Source organism: Mus musculus, chromosome 8 (assembly GCF_000001635.26).
Source record: "Mus musculus strain C57BL/6J chromosome 8, GRCm38.p6 C57BL/6J".
Taxonomy (NCBI): Eukaryota; Metazoa; Chordata; class Mammalia; order Rodentia; family Muridae; genus Mus; species Mus musculus.
In genome coordinates this window covers 123389324-123405924 of record NC_000074.6, presented here as the reverse complement: position 1 = coordinate 123405924, position 16601 = coordinate 123389324, and the positions used below count along the sequence as shown (strand labels likewise).

At 52.2% G+C, this 16601-nt stretch overlaps 1 protein-coding gene across 12 annotated transcripts in view; it reads right to left on the bottom strand.

Annotated features, from left to right (window-relative positions):
• Positions 1-1750: 1750 nt before the first annotated feature.
• Positions 1751-16601, bottom strand: part of Tcf25 (transcription factor 25 (basic helix-loop-helix)) — a 33403-nt gene continuing 18552 nt past the window's right edge. For 2 of the 12 annotated variants that reach the window (NM_001037877.3, NM_001359076.1), the window contains 12 exons: positions 16130-16260; positions 15047-15146; positions 14251-14344; positions 12911-13003; positions 12688-12793; positions 10215-10374; positions 8831-8918; positions 7784-7942; positions 7319-7409; positions 6581-6660; positions 5228-5300; positions 1751-2778 (listed from right to left, as the gene is read on the bottom strand). In NM_001037877.3, the coding sequence (NP_001032966.1) occupies positions 2770-2778; positions 5228-5300; positions 6581-6660; positions 7319-7409; positions 7784-7942; positions 8831-8918; positions 10215-10374; positions 12688-12793; positions 12911-13003; positions 14251-14344; positions 15047-15146; positions 16130-16260 (1184 nt within the window). In that variant the 3' untranslated portion in view covers positions 1751-2769. Of the gene's footprint in view, positions 2779-4590; positions 4868-5227; positions 5301-6580; positions 6661-7318; positions 7410-7783; positions 7943-8830; positions 8919-10214; positions 10375-12687; positions 12794-12910; positions 13004-14250; positions 14345-15046; positions 15147-16129; positions 16261-16601 lie in introns of those variants that run through there. The other 10 variants (NM_025804.3, NM_001286362.1, XM_006531296.4 and 7 more) reach the window with 7 other exon arrangements.

The following is a 16601-nucleotide window of genomic DNA, read 5'->3' as shown; positions in this document are numbered from 1 at the left end:
AAAGAAAGGCAGCAGGGGAGTGAGGCAGGGCTTCGCTGGAGGGCACTTTCAGTGTCTGTAACAGTCCCCTTAAGAGTCATTTCTGTTGTCTTGAGACAGGGTCTCACTATGTAACCTGAAATAGACCTGCCTCCCTCTGCTGCCAGAGTGCTGGCATCAAATGTGTGCTCGACCACGTTCAACTAGGAGTCAGTTCCTTCTTTGCCAACTCTGGCAACGTCTGCTCACAAGGTGGTTCCCAAGCCACAGAGCAACACTTAAAGCATACATTAACAGACGTTGGTCTTTACTCCTGCAATAAATGACAAATAGAAGTGACACCCTCTAAGTCAAACGTGGTCAGGTCTATTTTCCCGGATCGCTTGATAAGATACAACTTACAGCAGAGTTGTGTTGGGCCTCCCTGGGCCTCAGGACTATCCACTGTCTGTCTCAGAACCTCATAGAGAAAAGAATCCTCAGGCTTATACTTTGTTCACACTAAGGCACCTTGTTAGTTAGGTGATTAAAACATTCAGGTTGTGCAGCGTCCGCCATGTCGATGGCCCATGCTGGACATTTGGCAGCCTGTGGCCAGCCTCATCATGACTAGCTGTTGGTAGGTCCTGTATACCGTCTGGCAGACACACACATGTGCTTATGTGTATGACCCCGACCAGTACAACCCTGCAGACATGACACAGGTACTCTTCAGCTTTAGCAGATCTAGCCAAACCACCCTGCACACTGGTGGATGGTGGACCTGATTTACAAACTGTTCACACCCTCAGGTGTCCTGTGTCACAGGGACAGAGGAGGATATAGTGACTCTGGGTGGCCTGAGTGTCCCAAGCCTCCACGGAAGCCTGTAGAGGCAGGGCTGACACTGTCACATTCACCCAGCTGTCTGCCGCCTGCAACTTGTGCCTTATTCTGCTTCTAGTGGAGGTCTTAGGTCCAATGGGATGGTCAGAGCCGTGGCTGTGGAGGCATGCGGGCCTAGCCTCTGAAGCCACATGATAACTAGGCATCCTGGGACTGCAGGCCACTTTTCACTTCTGGGACATGAAAGACCAAGTGTCCCCCCCTGCCCTAACTTCCTGTGCCATAGCCTTTCAGAGACGTTGGTATTTCTGGCTTCAGAATGAACTCTTTGAGACAACTACAGTTTACCCTCCAGACAATCTAACTTCAAAGGGAGGCAGAACCAAAGAGTCTCTGGCAGAGGCAGCCACATCCTCCCTGCAAGCCCCTGCTGCTGAGTGTTGAGAGGAGGGGGACTATGCACGCCGCAGGACTCGTTTGGACGTTGATGGTACAACTGCTAGAACCTCCAGGGAAGGGAGCAGCGGAGCAGAGCCGGGAGAACCAGCTTTGGCTATGCTGTGATGGGGCCGAATAGCCTCAAGCTCATGCTTCAAGGCTGACTTCTCAGTGGCCCTGGGAGACATACGTGACACACGGCACACAGGAGCATGTACCTACTTAGCAGGGGGGACTGCCTGCAGACTGGCTAAGGGGGCATCTCTCTGTGAGGCAAAGAGCAGCCGGCATCCCAATGGGGAGAGGCTCAGCCCTGTCTTTAGATCTGGAAAGCCCTCAGGCAATGTGAGCATGTCCCTTCTGGCTCTGGTCACACAGGACAGCACAGGTTCCCAGGAAGCCCATGCCTGGGGCTAAAGAGATGGCTCTGGCTCAGTAGTGAACAGCACTGGCTGCTCTTCCAGAGGACACAGGTTTGCTTTTCACCATTCACAAGCTGACTAAGAAATGTGATTGCTGAGCCATGGTAGCGCATGCCTTTAATCCAAGCACTTAGGAGGCAGAGGAGGCGGACCTCTGTGAGTTCCAGGCCAGCCTCACATAAAATGCAAGTTCCAGGATAGGAGGACAGGACAGCCAAAGCTACACAGAGAAACCCTGTCTCGAAAAATAAGCAAATAGATAAACAACAAAAAGAAATAGAAAGGAAAAAGGGATATTGACTCCAGTTCCAAGGGATCCAACAGCCTCTTTGTATGTCCTTTTCTGGTTTCTGTGGGCACGTACACAGTGCACAGACACATACTCAGGCAAAACACCCACACACACACAAAAAAAAAACAAAGTTAAAAAGGCCATATCACCATGTTTTTGTTTCAAAGTCTTTCATTTCTTGTGAACTTTCTCTGAGAGGCAGCAAACAGGTTTTCTCCCTGACTACATGAAAATGCACAAATGACCAACAATTCTGCACAGAACACATAGGCAGGCGCCTCTTGGGAAAGGGGCCAGGGAGGTACGGGAGGAGCGGGACACACTGTCACCCCTACCTGGGTGACAGGCCAGACTTTAAAGCTGTTGAGATGACATGCAGGTTAGGTGTGGTGGTGCACTCTTTTAATCCTAACATTTGGGAGACAGAGGCAGGCGGATCTCCGAGGCCAGCCTGGTCTACAGAGTAAAGGGCGGCCTGGTCTACATAGCAAGCTCCAGGCCACTACGGGCTACACAGTGAGACTCTGTCTCAGAAAGTTACTTTTCCCGATGATGATCCACAGGTGGTGTGAAGGACTGGTTTTATTTTTCACCATTAGAAATGAATTCAGTTGCAAGGCTGAGCAACACTTCTGAAGCCGATCATCTGATGGCCTCTCAGGAAACAGGCCTGCAGGTGGGACGTTCCTGAAGGCCTGGGGTATCCTCTGCTTCACTGTTCCTAGAGCATGGCTCTTCATTTTGGAATTCGTTGTCACGTGGTTGCAGAATAGCTGCTGCAGCTCCAGATGTCACATCCTCATCCGGATGGACTTACAGCTGCTGAAAGGAAGAGGCAGGATGCCAGGTTTTCCGCGCTTGCTTGTCATTTCCACAACATACATCCATTCCTAGGCAGTCCTTCCTCCCCTTGGCTGAAACTCACCACAGGCCATTCCAACTTGGAAACTCACATTGAATGAGGCCCATCTCAGCAGTAACCCTCCCCAGGACTGGGTGTAGATCATCCCACCAAACCCAGGGATAGGTGAGGCAACTGGTGGGAGCCATGCCCTTAGGCCTGCCCTCCCCAGGCCCCTCAGGCCTGCCCTCCCAGGCCCCTGCTGACCCACGAGCAGAAGTTGTAGAGCCTGTATCCAGACTTCATGGCCTTGCCAATTCATGCTGGAGAAAAAAAGACATTCAGCACCAATTCATGTGACCTGTGACCTCTTACCAGGCATGTACGTTGAACACGGAGTCCCTCCTGTAAATGGCCCCCTTAGGAATGGGCTATGACATTAGGCTGATAGATGGAAACAAGTCAGCCCTCAATATTCTGCTGAAGGGGCAGTGCTCTGGGCCCCTGCTCAGTCACATCCAGGGCCCCTTGCCCCAGAGCACCTATTAAGAGACCTCCTTAAGTGTACACTGGAGCTGGAATCATGGGTAGTTGTGAGTCACCCTCCATGTGTGCTTTAAGTTCACAGCCTGGGCCTCTGCACAGTGCTTTAACCCCAAACTGTCCCTTTTCCATTTCCTGGGTGTAATTCTGTAGGTGTGCACCTGGCAGTGTATTGTGTGGAGGTCAGAGGACAAGCTACAGGAGCGAGCTCTCACTGTGCAGCACATGAGTCCTGGGGACTGAATTCAGGCCATCGGGCCTGCCAGCCAGTACCGTTACATCAGAATGGCTCAGTCCTAAAGCGTGTTTTATGTGTACTCCAAACCCAATCATCCAGTCTGAAACACGTAGACTCCCAGGAAGGCATCAATGGACCAAGATTTAGGGGGCCCTCGCTGTCATTGCACAGCTAAGACTCTGCTCCACAGACTAGAGCCTCCGCTAGGCTTTGTGGGATGCAAACCGTCAGTGCTGCCTGGGAGACACCTGACACAGCTGTAACACCTCAGCAGCCTGGAGCTTTCCACAAACAGCTTATGAGACACAGACCTCCGGCCTTGCCTGGCTATGGTCTTTGTTCCTGCCACTGGACTCGGGTTCTTGGTCAGGGTTCCCCACTCATCCCTAGATCAAATACCCTTTAATCTCTGTAAAGTATTCCTTACCTGCTTAGGACAATTTCTTTTTTTTTTAACGTCTCTTTGAATTCTAGGCCCCTCATGCATCTCTTTTGAGATGGGATCTCATATAACTCAGACTGGCTTTGAACTTAATTATGTAGCAGAGGGTGATCCTGAACTTCTAACCCTCTTGTCCCCCTCTCTGCTTGAATGCTGAGATTACACACGAACACCAGCACCGCTGGCTTTTGCAGTGCATACTAAGGGAGCAGCTGCCCAGCTGCGACACTTCCAGCCCTTCCAGTTTCCTCTAAGGTTCCCAGGCTGAGACTGTCAGTCAGCAGCAGACCATGTGCCAGGCCCTGGGTTTGACCTCAGTGTTGCAAACATGCTGGGTGTAGCATGTGTGGAAGGTTCAGGGGCCTCTAGCAAGGAGCAGATAGGGTCCTGGTACTGCAGACCCTGGGACAACCCTTCTATGCACCATGTTACAAATGCTGAAGTGTGAGGCACATGATAGGGTGCACCCAGTGTGGGGCGCACTGCTTCTGGGACTGTTTCTGAGGACACTGGAGGAAGCTCACCCAGAGTATAACCCACTCCCTTCAGAGGGAAAACAAAAGACACGGGTGATGGCATGGTCAGCATTTCTACTCGGAACTGGTTAACTCCAACCAGAAATGAATTCGGGAACGTGACTGCACGGCTCTGGGCACAGCATCTGGACAGTTCAGTCCCAGTCCCCCTCGCCCTCAGGATTGTCCTCCCGAGGCACCTCCAGGTCGTTGAAGTGGAAGTTGGCCATCATGTCACGTACGGCCAACATCAGCCTGTTCAAGCCTTGATTGCGGTTCGGACCCCCGGCCACTCCTTCCTCCAGCCTCTCCCCCTGAACAATGAGACACAGCTAAGTGGGGATAGACTTGAGTCTGGGTAGACTTGAGATCCTGGGTTCAACGGCTGAGGCAACTTAGGCCCCAAGATTGAGCCTGTCCCCTCCCAAAGTCCCTGCCCAGAAGAAGAAGCAGCTGCTCTAGAAAGCCAGATGCGCTCACTTAGCCAAAGCCAACCTACCATGATGCTGAGCCGCCTCTCAGCCCACACCACTCACCTTAGAATAGCCACGCAACTCCAGCAGGCCAAGTCCCCACTTATAAGCATGGCACCACAGGCAGGGTACAGTCTCACCCGTTTCTGCCTCCACCCTGAGCAGGACTTGCCCATGTTAACTTGGGAGGGGAAAGACCAGCGTGCTTAATCAACATACCTCTGTGGTGTAATTTGGCAACAAGGACCGGAAGAAGAGGGCGATTGTGTTTCCGTGGCTGACTGGACTCAGCCTGAAAATTAAAAGAAAGAAAGAGAGAGAGAGAGAGAGAGAGAAAGGAAGCAAGGGAAAGGAAAGGGGAGAGAGGGAGGGAAGGAGGGAGGGAGGAGGGAAAGGGGTCAGAAAATTAAAGTTAACAGACACTGTGGGGTTCCAGCCCGGGTCAGCTGTCCCTACCCACTCTCTTAACTGCTGGGGACAGGCAGCCTTTGAGTGGAACTCAGGCTCTGGGCCCTAAACTGCACATCAGGATCTGGGGTCAGCACTGCTGACTACTAGCCTGCCCGAGGGCAACAAGGGAAGTGGGGAGGGAGCCCCAGATGCTGGCTCTTTAGGGACCTCATCTGCTGGGTCACATGGAGAGACTACAAGGTGACTACAGTATATGATGCTGGGGAAGACGGGTCAGTCACAAAAGATGACAGGAAAGGTAAGGGCAACCCTGGGAGGCCCCTGCAGGGGCCAAGCACAGCTCTATAGCACAGTGTGGTCACACTTATGTCTGGGGACCCCATGAGCATGGTAGAAGACTAGAATGGCTGGGCTATGACAGCCTGGTAGGATGTTTCTGAGCACACTGAAAATTCTCATATTAATCTAAAACTTTAACGGAAGTCTCTACTCACTACCTCCTGTCAGGGTCTAGAAGGCCTGTGGCTCTTGCCTGAGACAGACATGGGAGCAATGGACCCAGGCAGGGCAGCCGTGAAGGCTAGGAGGGAAGGGAAGAGAGCTCTTTCATGACCCAGATTCTAACGCTGCCCCATGCACACAACAGGCATGCCCACGTCAGCGCTTACCCCCCCACCCCCAAAGCCACACGACCTTCCTTCAGCACTCACTAGACCTTACACTGTGCTCTTGGGAGACAGCTTGCACATAGCAGAGGGCTAGTTGTCACCCTTTGGTTGGGGCACACCTTTCTACAAAGCAGGTGACTGTCACTTCCCAGTGTGGCACGTGCTTCTTAGACGTTTTCCCCACAGGTTCCACACAAATGTGACTGCTGCCCATCTTTGGTTCTAGGCGTGGTGTCTGCTGTCTGCTGCAGTGCACCAGGCCAGAGGTGGCTTCTTATTCTGCACTTCTCAACTTGCTACAGAACCCACAGGGAAGTGCTCAGACCTCTGGGGACTCGAGGAGCTCCGTGTCACACTGTTTCCCTACTCCCCAGTGGACTGGCCTGTCCAGCCCATGTTTGCCATTTTCCTTCTAGTCTGTAAGGGCAGCCCCAGCGAGCCCCAAAGTACCAAAGTGGGTTGTGTGGGCGTGAGGACAAAGCAGGGGCGGTACCTCTCTGGTCTGACGTAAGAGTAGATGGTGTCCAGGGGAGGCAGAGGGTCGAACCCCATCACAGACTGTGTGGTCACATCCTTAGGAGAGGACACAAAACAGATTCTGGAGCAGTGCTGGCCACCTTTGCATTCCAAAGCTTCAGCTGCTCTCACCTCAGAGCTGACCTATCTGCCGGGAGGCAGTGACAACACCTGGCAGAAGTGGCCGTTTCTGCTCCAAGAAACTTTAGGTCTGGGTGGAACAGTCTCTCCTAGAGAATAGTCTGGGGGAACATGTGACATTTTGCCCCAGTCAGTGGACATAGGGCAAAGGGCACGTTACACAGGTGGCACTATCTGTACTCATGTTGCCAATGATGGACTGTGCTGACTGCAGACCACGGTCTAGGGATGGGAGCCAGGGTCCCGCTGAGCTGCTGGTTCACCAAATGATCCACCCTTGGCCACACCTTAGAGGCCAAACACAGGGATCTGTGAGGGCAGAGCCGAGGTTCTGCTGCAGGGGCGTGTGTTACAGGGACTACTGCAGGGTTCTGTGAGGAAGACCTAGGTCTCTGTCACAGACAGTGTGACACCATGCTGGAATAGCTCACCGAGGTAGTCACATGGTGAGGAAGACCCAGAGAAACTGGCCATGGGGGCAGACGTTCTGCACCAGTTCCAACCCATACGGCACACAGGCCGACCAGTGGGTAGCTGTATTCTATGACCGGCACACATTCCACACCCCTCTTACCGAGGGTAGGGCAGCAACAGCCTCCTTGATCTCAGACAGTATCACGTGGCGGTGGATGTTTCTGGGCGCACGCTGGTACAACACTTTCCGCCTGAGGCCAGAGTAGACAACAGCAGATAAACTGGCGCCCACGGTGCAAAGTGCCAAGTCACCCATAGCCAGTCTGCAGAGCCCCGGTATGCACTGGCTTGTCTGACTTCTGGGAAAGCTTCCCTTGTCACTCTTGGGTTGAAGCTGTGCTACCAGCCCACTCACCTCACATCTGTACAGACAGCAAGTTCACAACACCCACACACTTCACAGCAACAACCATGCCCAGGACCACTGGTGGCTCCTTCAAAAGCTAAACTGAAACCTGAGGCCCAGTGTCTGCGATAAAGACCCAGGAGGGCACACGGAAGGGACTCAGGCCAGCAGGGTTCCTCCCTGAGCTAGGTTCTAGTGGACCTGCCAGGCTCAGCTCACCTGTTCTCACAGGCCTCCACAGCAGGGTCTCCAGCATCCACCGCTTGCAGAACCTCATGGACATTTTCCTCTAGCCAGCTCATAATGGCGGGTTCTTTCCAAAGAAAGTGTGACCTCCCCAGGTACAGACTCACCAGCTGGCCCAAGGCGGGAGGCTGGCTGTGAAAAGCAAGGGTTGAAGCGGACCTTTCTCAGAGCTCATGGGAGACAAAGGATATCCAGGAGAAGCCTAGTGCCTTGGAGTAAAGGCGGCGACCCCTCAGCTGCTGAGCAGGACACTCCCCCTGGCTGGAGTTACTTGAGGACTTTGTGGACAGGAATGTGAGAAAGGAAGGACACAGCTGACTGTTTCTGTTTCTGTGGAGCAGCACCAAGGGCCGGCCTACAGTTGCTGACTGGGCACCTGCAGAGGGGTGGCAACCACCACATGACACAGCTTTTTCTGTGTGTTTTTTCTTGTTTCTGAGAAATGTGACAGTCTAGAAATCTTGGAAAAGTTCATGATACTAACGGTCACGAGCCCCGCCACCTTCCTTCTCTTCCCACGTTTATGCCTCCTGGCTTCACGGCCTGCCCACAACTCTTCTAAGGAAGCATCCTGTGGGTCTCATTCTTGAGACTGGCAGCTGCTCACCTGCCCATACAAGAGAAACACCCTGCACATGGGTGTGGCTCCAGGGCCATCCTCCACTACTCTAGTTGGGCAGGCAGCCCCCAGGACAGGATCCGCTCCTCTTTTAGGGAGCAGGACCTACAGTCTCACATCTGCAGGACTCTAGGGAGCAGGACCTACAGTCTCACATCTGCAGGGCTCTAGGGAACAGGACCTACAGTCTCACATCTGCAGGGCTCTAGGGAGCAGGACCTACAGTCTCACATCTGCAGGGCTCTAGGGAGCAGGACCTACAGTCTCACATCTGCAGGGCTCTAGGGAGCAGGACCTACAGTCTCACATCTGGAGGGCTCTAGGGAGCAGGACCTACAGTCTCACATCTGCAGGGCTCTAGGGAGCAGGACCCGCAGTCTCACATCTGCAGGGCTCTGTACCTGATCTCAGCATCCGGCCCAAAGAAGCGGTGGTTTGAGACCGTGGCATCAGGTCGCACACTGCAATACTCCAGCAGTGGCATAAGAACTGCAGGGGAAGCAAAGGTTCCATGGATTGTGCAGTCCTTGTCCCAGCCTCACAGCAAAAGACAAGAGACACTGGAAGGTAGCTGTCATATATACCACAGGGTGCTGTGAAGTTAAAGGACTCATTTCTGACTACCATCACAAAATTGGTACATAGGCTGGGTCTCTCACACTAGGCGCCAACATAGCTCTAAACTCTAGGGAAGTGGATGCATGTCATCTCATCTGTATCCAAGGAATACTTCTTGTCTATCACCTTCAAGCATAGATGGCTGCACGTTTTAATCATATGAAGGCTAGACTTGAAGGCAGACTAGAGAGTGGGGTTGACTGTAGCTAACTCTGCAGGGACCAGGATCCGACGGATGACCAACTGAGCCAACCTGGCTCTCTTTGCCTGTAGTGCTGTTCACTAAGTGCTAACATCTCCGAACTGCTCTCATGCTGGTAGTCTACCAGAACACGACCCAGCCGTCCCAGCGACTTCCTGGGGACATGTTCGTGCTGCAGCGGGCTGTGAGGAAGACGTGCTTACTCTGCAGCACAGAGCACGGGCTACCAATCGATGCCCAGTTAGCTGGTCCCCGACAGAAAAAGCCCTGCAAGCGACCTCAGGCCAGATGGCAGAGGCAGCTTCTAAGTGACAGAACTGGCCCTCACTGAGTCAGCAAATAGGATTTCTGCCTGGGGCTGCCAGGTCTGGTTGGTAGGCAAGAGTTCTGGCCAAGACTCGGGGAACTCAGAATCTACAATGTGGCATTAATTCTGGAACTTTCTAACAGAGGGAGCAGCTGGCCACAGAGTCTTATGTCAGTGCCACTCTGTGTGCACTCTTAGGAAAGACCTGGGCACGCTCTCTCTCCCCGATTCTCCTGGCCCCACATTTTAAGAACGCCTGGGAAGTGCACCAGGGTTTCTTCCTGGCTACTCATAGTCAAGGCCCTTTGAAGCGTCTTTGGGCTAGCCTTGGGCCTCTTTGGGCTAGCCTTGGGCCTCTCCAGATGCTACTTTTGCTTTCTTTCTCTAGTACCACAGGCTATCTTAACGCACCATGTTTGGAAAAAGCCCCACTTTCCCATCCTGAAACTAACTCCCAGAGAGGGCATTGCTCCCCCTCCCCCGACACCTCACCAAACTTGCAGTAGGCTCACTGGAGGTTGTAAATTACTGTCTAACAAGAGCTACAGCCAAGTCTTTAGGAGAATGCAATCTCTGCATCCAGCACGGAGAGGGCTGTGATCTAGACTCAATCCCCAGAAAGACAAGTTCCATACCCACAAGAGGTGGCAGCACTCACCTCCAGGGAACATGGTGAGTGCCTGCTGTATCAGGAGGGAAGCCTGTTGCCTGGCAGAGCTGAGCTCATGCTCAGGTAAGTCTGTTTGCTGACTCAGAAGGAAATAGGCCAGTGGAACTGAGAAGGCAAAATTTGGGAGCTGGGACAGGTTCCGATGAGCCTGTAAGAGAGGAAGAAATGACGTCTGAGCCTCAAGCTTGTGAGGACAAAGCACATGCTTTACAGATGTGCAGGGCTTTACAGATGTGTAGTGTATGCCAGGATGCCATAGCTGCTTCCTCTTGGGCCTCTGACCTTAAGATAAGAAAACCCATATTCTTTTTTTTTTTTCCTTTTTTTCAAGATAGGGTTTCTGTATAGCCCTGGCTGTCCTGGAACTCACTTTGTAGACCAGGCTGGCCTCAAACTCAGAAATCAGCCTGTCTCTACTTCCCAAGTGCTGGGATTAAAGGCGTGTGCCACTACCACCAGGCCTGAAAACCCCATTTTCTACATGCAGAACAGACAAAGGGACACAGAAGGGCAGGGATCAGCCCAGTCAGATGACTGATGCTACAGCAGCAGGTGGGCTCAGAGCTTCTAGGGTCAGGCACCTCAGCTCTGGAAGCACAAAGCTCACAAAGCTCACAAAGCCAATTCAGCAGAGAAGGATCTGACTCCACCTAACACAAGCCTTTCCCAGTGCCCTCCTTTCTTCCTGCGTTTTGAGAGAGAAGTGCGTGTATATGTCATCTCTAGTGTGCATGCATGCATGGTGCACACATGTGTACATGAGTGCAGAGGCTGAATGTCAATTCTGGTGTCTTTCTGCAATTATATTTCATTATTCTGACCTTTAAATTCTATTTATGTATTTGGTGTATGTATGCACCCATGCACAGCATGGCGCATGTGTGAGTATGTACAGCATGGCGCGTGTGTGTGTATGCACAGCGGGGCACGTGTGTGTGTATGCACAGCGGGGCACGTGTGTGTGTATGCACAGCATGGCGCGTGTGTGAGTATGTACAGCATGGCGCGTGTGTGTGTATGCACAGCGGGGCACGTGTGTGTGTATGCACAGCGGGGCACGTGTGTGTGTATGCACAGCATGGCGCGTGGGCAGAGGCCAGAGGATAAGCTGCAGAAGTCAGCCCCTTCCTTCCATATGTGGGTTCTAAGGTTCAAACCAGGGCATCGGGCTTAGTGCTTCTGCCCACCCAGCCCTCTCTGTGGCTCCCTCCCTTCATGTTCCGAGACAAGGCCTCTCAGCACACCTGCAGCTCATCCACTGCTAGCCATGCCCCTGCCCCGTGCCTGCAGTAACTCGGTGACATCCCACGGTACCGTGCCCTGCCTTTTATGTGGGCTCTGGATACCCACACTCACACCCTCACTCTCTACAGTGAGCACCTGAGTGACCGAGACACTGTCCTCGTCCTTCTGTCCCGGGAACCTTTATCATCAGAATCGTACAGCTACAGAAGCCATGACTGCTCCCCTGCAGCCCCACACGACGTCTCCTAGAGACAGATGTCCTAGAATTGTCCTCTTCATGAGCTCCAAGGATAAACTAGATCCCAAGAAGCAAATCTCCTGGCCAACTATACTAAGCAGGGTGTAACCTAAGATGTTTTATCTCTTTCTAGTTAATGTAAAATATGTACTGTGAAAACTCCCTTACTGGCCCCTTGCTGGAAGCAAGCAGCACAGAACCCATGTATCCCTTCTTTCCAAGAACCAAACGTGGCCTGAATGGGATCCTGTCTTCCTTTAAACTGTCTGGTAGCTGCATTATGGAGAATGGCCAGGCTGATCTTAAAGCATGGTAGCTAACCCAATAGACTCAAACTGTCACTGCAACATGTCCACAGTCACGGGCTGGAAAGTCTATGTTATTTCCTGGCACTGTCTGGCACCCAGTGTGTGCTGAGAGCACTCACAGCAGCTGGGCCAGGTGGCAGTGCGGTCCAGCTCACCCTCCAGTTTTATTTCCAGGCAAATCTGGCAAGGTACAAGGGACTGGTTATGGTTATATGTCTGTCTGTCCAGGACTTCTGCAGAATGTGAGTCTGTGCACAGAGGTTGCCTGTGCCAGTCTCATATGGCACCCTGCGTCGTGACTGCTACCTGTGTGACCACAGGGAGTCCTGGGTGTCCCCAACCTTTCATCACCACTAGCACCACTGTTTTGCACACTTTTTCAGTTCAGGTCTGTGGACAGAAGTTCCCACAGGGCTGCTGGAACACCCTCTAGGAAGACTGGATCTTTAGCAAAAGTAATAACAAGGGAGCCAAAAAAGCCGGAGGCCCTGATCTACCCGATCTACCCGATCTACCCGGTCTACCTGATCTGCCTGCTCTACCTGCACTCTGAGTCAGGCTCCCAGCATCTTGTCCTAAGGCTGTCCCCCAACATACACAGTGTGGGCCAGAAAGGTAAAGGAGCCACAGCTGCGGTTTCAAGGCCCGAGTTTCCACGGCTTACACGTACCTCCCATTCCTGGAAGAGGCGAATCAGGTATTCATAGTTCCGGGCCCGTAAGGCCAGGTGGTCAATAAGCAGCAACATGCACAGGGGGTCCTCATCTGGCTCAAGGCTTCCGGAGGCAGCAGGGTGTGGAGAACAAGGGAGACAGAGGAAATGCTGTCACGGCTGGAGTCCCCACGGGTCTGTGGTGAGCACAGGCGGCCACACAGTCCAAGTGAATACTTACCTCAGGATGAGCTTGCAGTACTCCAGCGCAGTACGTGGGCATCCACGTTTCTCCAAGAAACTCATCTGCTTGTAGAGGGTCAGGTAGAAGCTCCTGGGTCAGAGACAGTTCCCGTGCGTTAGAGTGACAGAAAAGCAACAGAACATGGCCGAGGGGCCAGCACTGTGTCCCGTCCCCCCCGTCCCCCAATTTCCTAAGTGGCCAGGAAATATGTCCTCTTTGTTTAGTTATAAACGCACTTACACATGAATGAAGTTTTTCTGGTGTTAGATGGGATCTGACTATGTTGCCAAGTCTGACCTTGAACCATCCTTGGCTCAAGAGAGCTACTTCTGAACGCTGGACGCCAAGTCTCTACATAGGTGCCACACGCTTGGCTCTAACCAAGTGTATGTGAAACTCCTGACTTTTTTTTCTTTTTTCTTTCCTGGTTTCTTAAGAGGCGATCTTACATAGCCCAGGCTGGCACCAAACTTCCTATGTCACCAAGGCTGACCTCTCAGGGCTGAGACTGTGCCCGTGCCATTGTGCTTGCAAATCTGTCTTCTTGCTAGTTGTTTACAGATTGCCATTTAAAAGGCAGGCAATTAAACCTGTATAATTATAATCTTAACACATGCTCAAACCTTAACAGTTGTCATAGCACTACACGTAGATGCATAAAGCTGGGTGGCTTTAGTTATCTTGGTGAACGTAACTCAGAACCTGTTTCAAAGAAGTGCGAGTTTAACTAGAAGAGACACAGCAATAAGTACTTGGGAGCCCAGAGAAGGAGCTCCAAACCCAACACTCAGTGCACCAGTGGACAGTGGATGAGACTGAGGTGGGGGATGGCCTGCTACGGCAGCCCAGGGATATACAGAGAAGCAGAGGAAGGAAGGAAGGGCACGCATGAGCTAAAACCAGAGGGTGGTCGGGCTCAGAGAAGGCCAGAAGGGAGTGCTCCCTGTGTGATCTCTGAAGTCAAGCTAAACCTAAGCTCATCTCAGATTTCAGAACCAGGAGACACAGCCACAAAGTGCGCTGCAGAACTTCAACCTCCCTGGGATGGGGGGGGGGGGGTCCCTCCAAAGCCATGAGAAGCATGACTCCAGGTCTCACTGCTCCATGGCTTGTTATGCTCACTTGTAACTTGAACAGGTTTAATTTGGGGCCAGTCTGATGCCTGGTTCTTTGAGCCAGCCCTCTGCAGTTCAGCTGGAAACACGTCAAAGCTTAAAAGGTACCCTGGACCTTCAGAGCCCTGCTCCATCCCCAGGGACAGGACAATCTTGTATCACAACAGTCACTCATGTGACTTGAGGGTACCCGTTACTCACTCTAGGGTGGACCAGACTCACCTATTCTCAGGTCTGCGATAATCCAGCCTGCAAGTTCCACTGGTGAGACTGAACAAGGGGTGGAATGCACACTCCATGCTGTACAGGGCTCTCTCTGTGGGCCACAAACACCAGAGGGGGGTGTCACAGACACAATGATTATAAAAATTCACAACAAGGAAAGTTCTGGAAGGAAGGAGGTCATGTAACTGGGACCCTGATGAGGGATGGCACACAGACTTCCTAGGCATTCCTGAATGACTCTAGCTTAGCGCAACATACATCTGTAAGCTGCAGAGGGAGAGCTTCCTATACCAGGAGATACAACTGGTGTTGTGATCTGCTAATACCACATACCCACTTGTTCGCCAACATGCATCGTCACAAAACCTGCACAGACACATTCCCAACAGCCGGAGAAACAACCTAAACGTCCATCAACTGATGACAGATACACAAGATTTGGTCTACACACAGATAGAGTTATATAGCAACAAACAGGTAGAAGTGTGATACATGCTACAGCTGGGACCACAAAGGTGGCAAATGAAGGATGCCAAGCTAGGGCCTCTCGACGCATGGACTCCACCCTTCACGCACAACCGCAGAGCACAGTAGGGCCTGCTTTAAAACTGACTGACGCAGATGGTGGTGATGGCTGAATGGCTGCATACACTAACTACAATGAGCGGTACATTTTACACGAGCGAATCCTATGGCATATGGACTCTTTCTCTATGAAACATCCTTTGTCACTTCATGGAACATCGCCCGTAAGCCGGAGCTGCTCGGCGGCAGGTGCAGGGGGCTGGCTAACCTATAAGGTCTCGAGCCATCTCTTGATCCTCTTGAAAGCGGCAGGCATCACTGAGCTGCAGCAGGGAGTCCACATGATAGGGGCTTGTCTGGAGCAGAACCTGTTGGAATGGAAGACAGCCCTAGAAAGGCTGCAGGTAGCACGTAGCCCTAGAGAAACCCCATGAAACATGCTCCCCAAAGGGCATAAGGCCATGCCTCATGCTGGGACAAACGATCACAACGAAGTCATAGTTTGTTTTTTTGTTTTTAATTGTTGTATGTATGTATGTATGTATGTATGTATGTATGTATGTATGTATGTATTTTTGAGATATGGGCTTCACTATGTATCCCTGGCTGGCCTAGAATTCACTATGTATGCCATGCTGACCTCTAACTCAGCAATCCACATGACCCTGCCTCTCCAGGGCTGGGATTAAAGGCGTGCACCACCATGCCTAACTCATAGTTCAATTTTAACTCAGAGTATGTGGTGGTGTGGCTCAGGCGAACCACTGATCTAGTTCAAGGTGAGAACTCAGAAACGGTCCTAATTAGCTCTCTATGCCCCAATCAAAAGCAATGGAAACCAGAATTTCTCTTCTCTCCAAAGAAATACGACAGCATTTAGGGGTCAGGTACACAAAGGCACAGAGGATGACCTTCTCGCTGTCCCCAGTGATTGCAAACTCAAGTGTGGCCCAAGGATGGAGCAGACAGAACGCAGGCTGCTGCATCACAGAAGGGACAGGCTGCCTGGGAGAAGGGGACCAAGCAGTCCCCGTGCGGCATCACCGAAGCTACAGGCAAATACAGCTGGGAAAAGATCCCACAATGCCCTGCACACAGTTCCCAGAAGGGACCTGAGAGCAGAGTGTGGCTTTCCTCTGAGGACAGGCTATATATACCATTAGTCCCAAACACACTTCCTCTGAACACATGATCTGACTGCTCTGCACACAGGCGTCTTCCACACTAGGGGGAAGCAGTCGTCCCTCAGACATAACTCCCACATCCCAGAAGAACCCAGCCCAGGCGCAGCACAGCACTTGGACACCCCCCCCCCCCCCGCCCATCCGTCAGGAGCTGCAGGGTCACACACCACAATGTTATTTGGCTCCATGGACTCCACAGCCACCAGGAACTTGTGCTGTGCTTGTTGGTATTCTTCATTATGGTCAAATGCAAAGAAAGAAAGGCCTTTCTTGGACTCCAGCAGCCGCATTGATAGACCTGCAAGGAATATTGCTCAGAGAGGGCAGGCTGTGGCACCTCGCTCTAGGCATTCACAACTCTCCTGTTGCTCTTGGCACAAGTATGTCACACGAATACAGCTCAACTAAAGCATCTGGGGCAGGTTGGCCAGTTCTGGGGCTACACTCCTGACAGGCATAAGCTAACATCTGCCAAGAGCTCTTGCAGAGAGCTTAGGCCTGCTCTAGCTGTGTGAGCTGCACCAAGCCCTAGAGTCTTGTCTGTTTTGCTCCTCAGATCCACCCAGTATACACAGAGGGAAATGTGCAGGTGGCTATGGCTGGCTAGGAGCCAAGCACCCACAGTGGCTGTACAGTGAG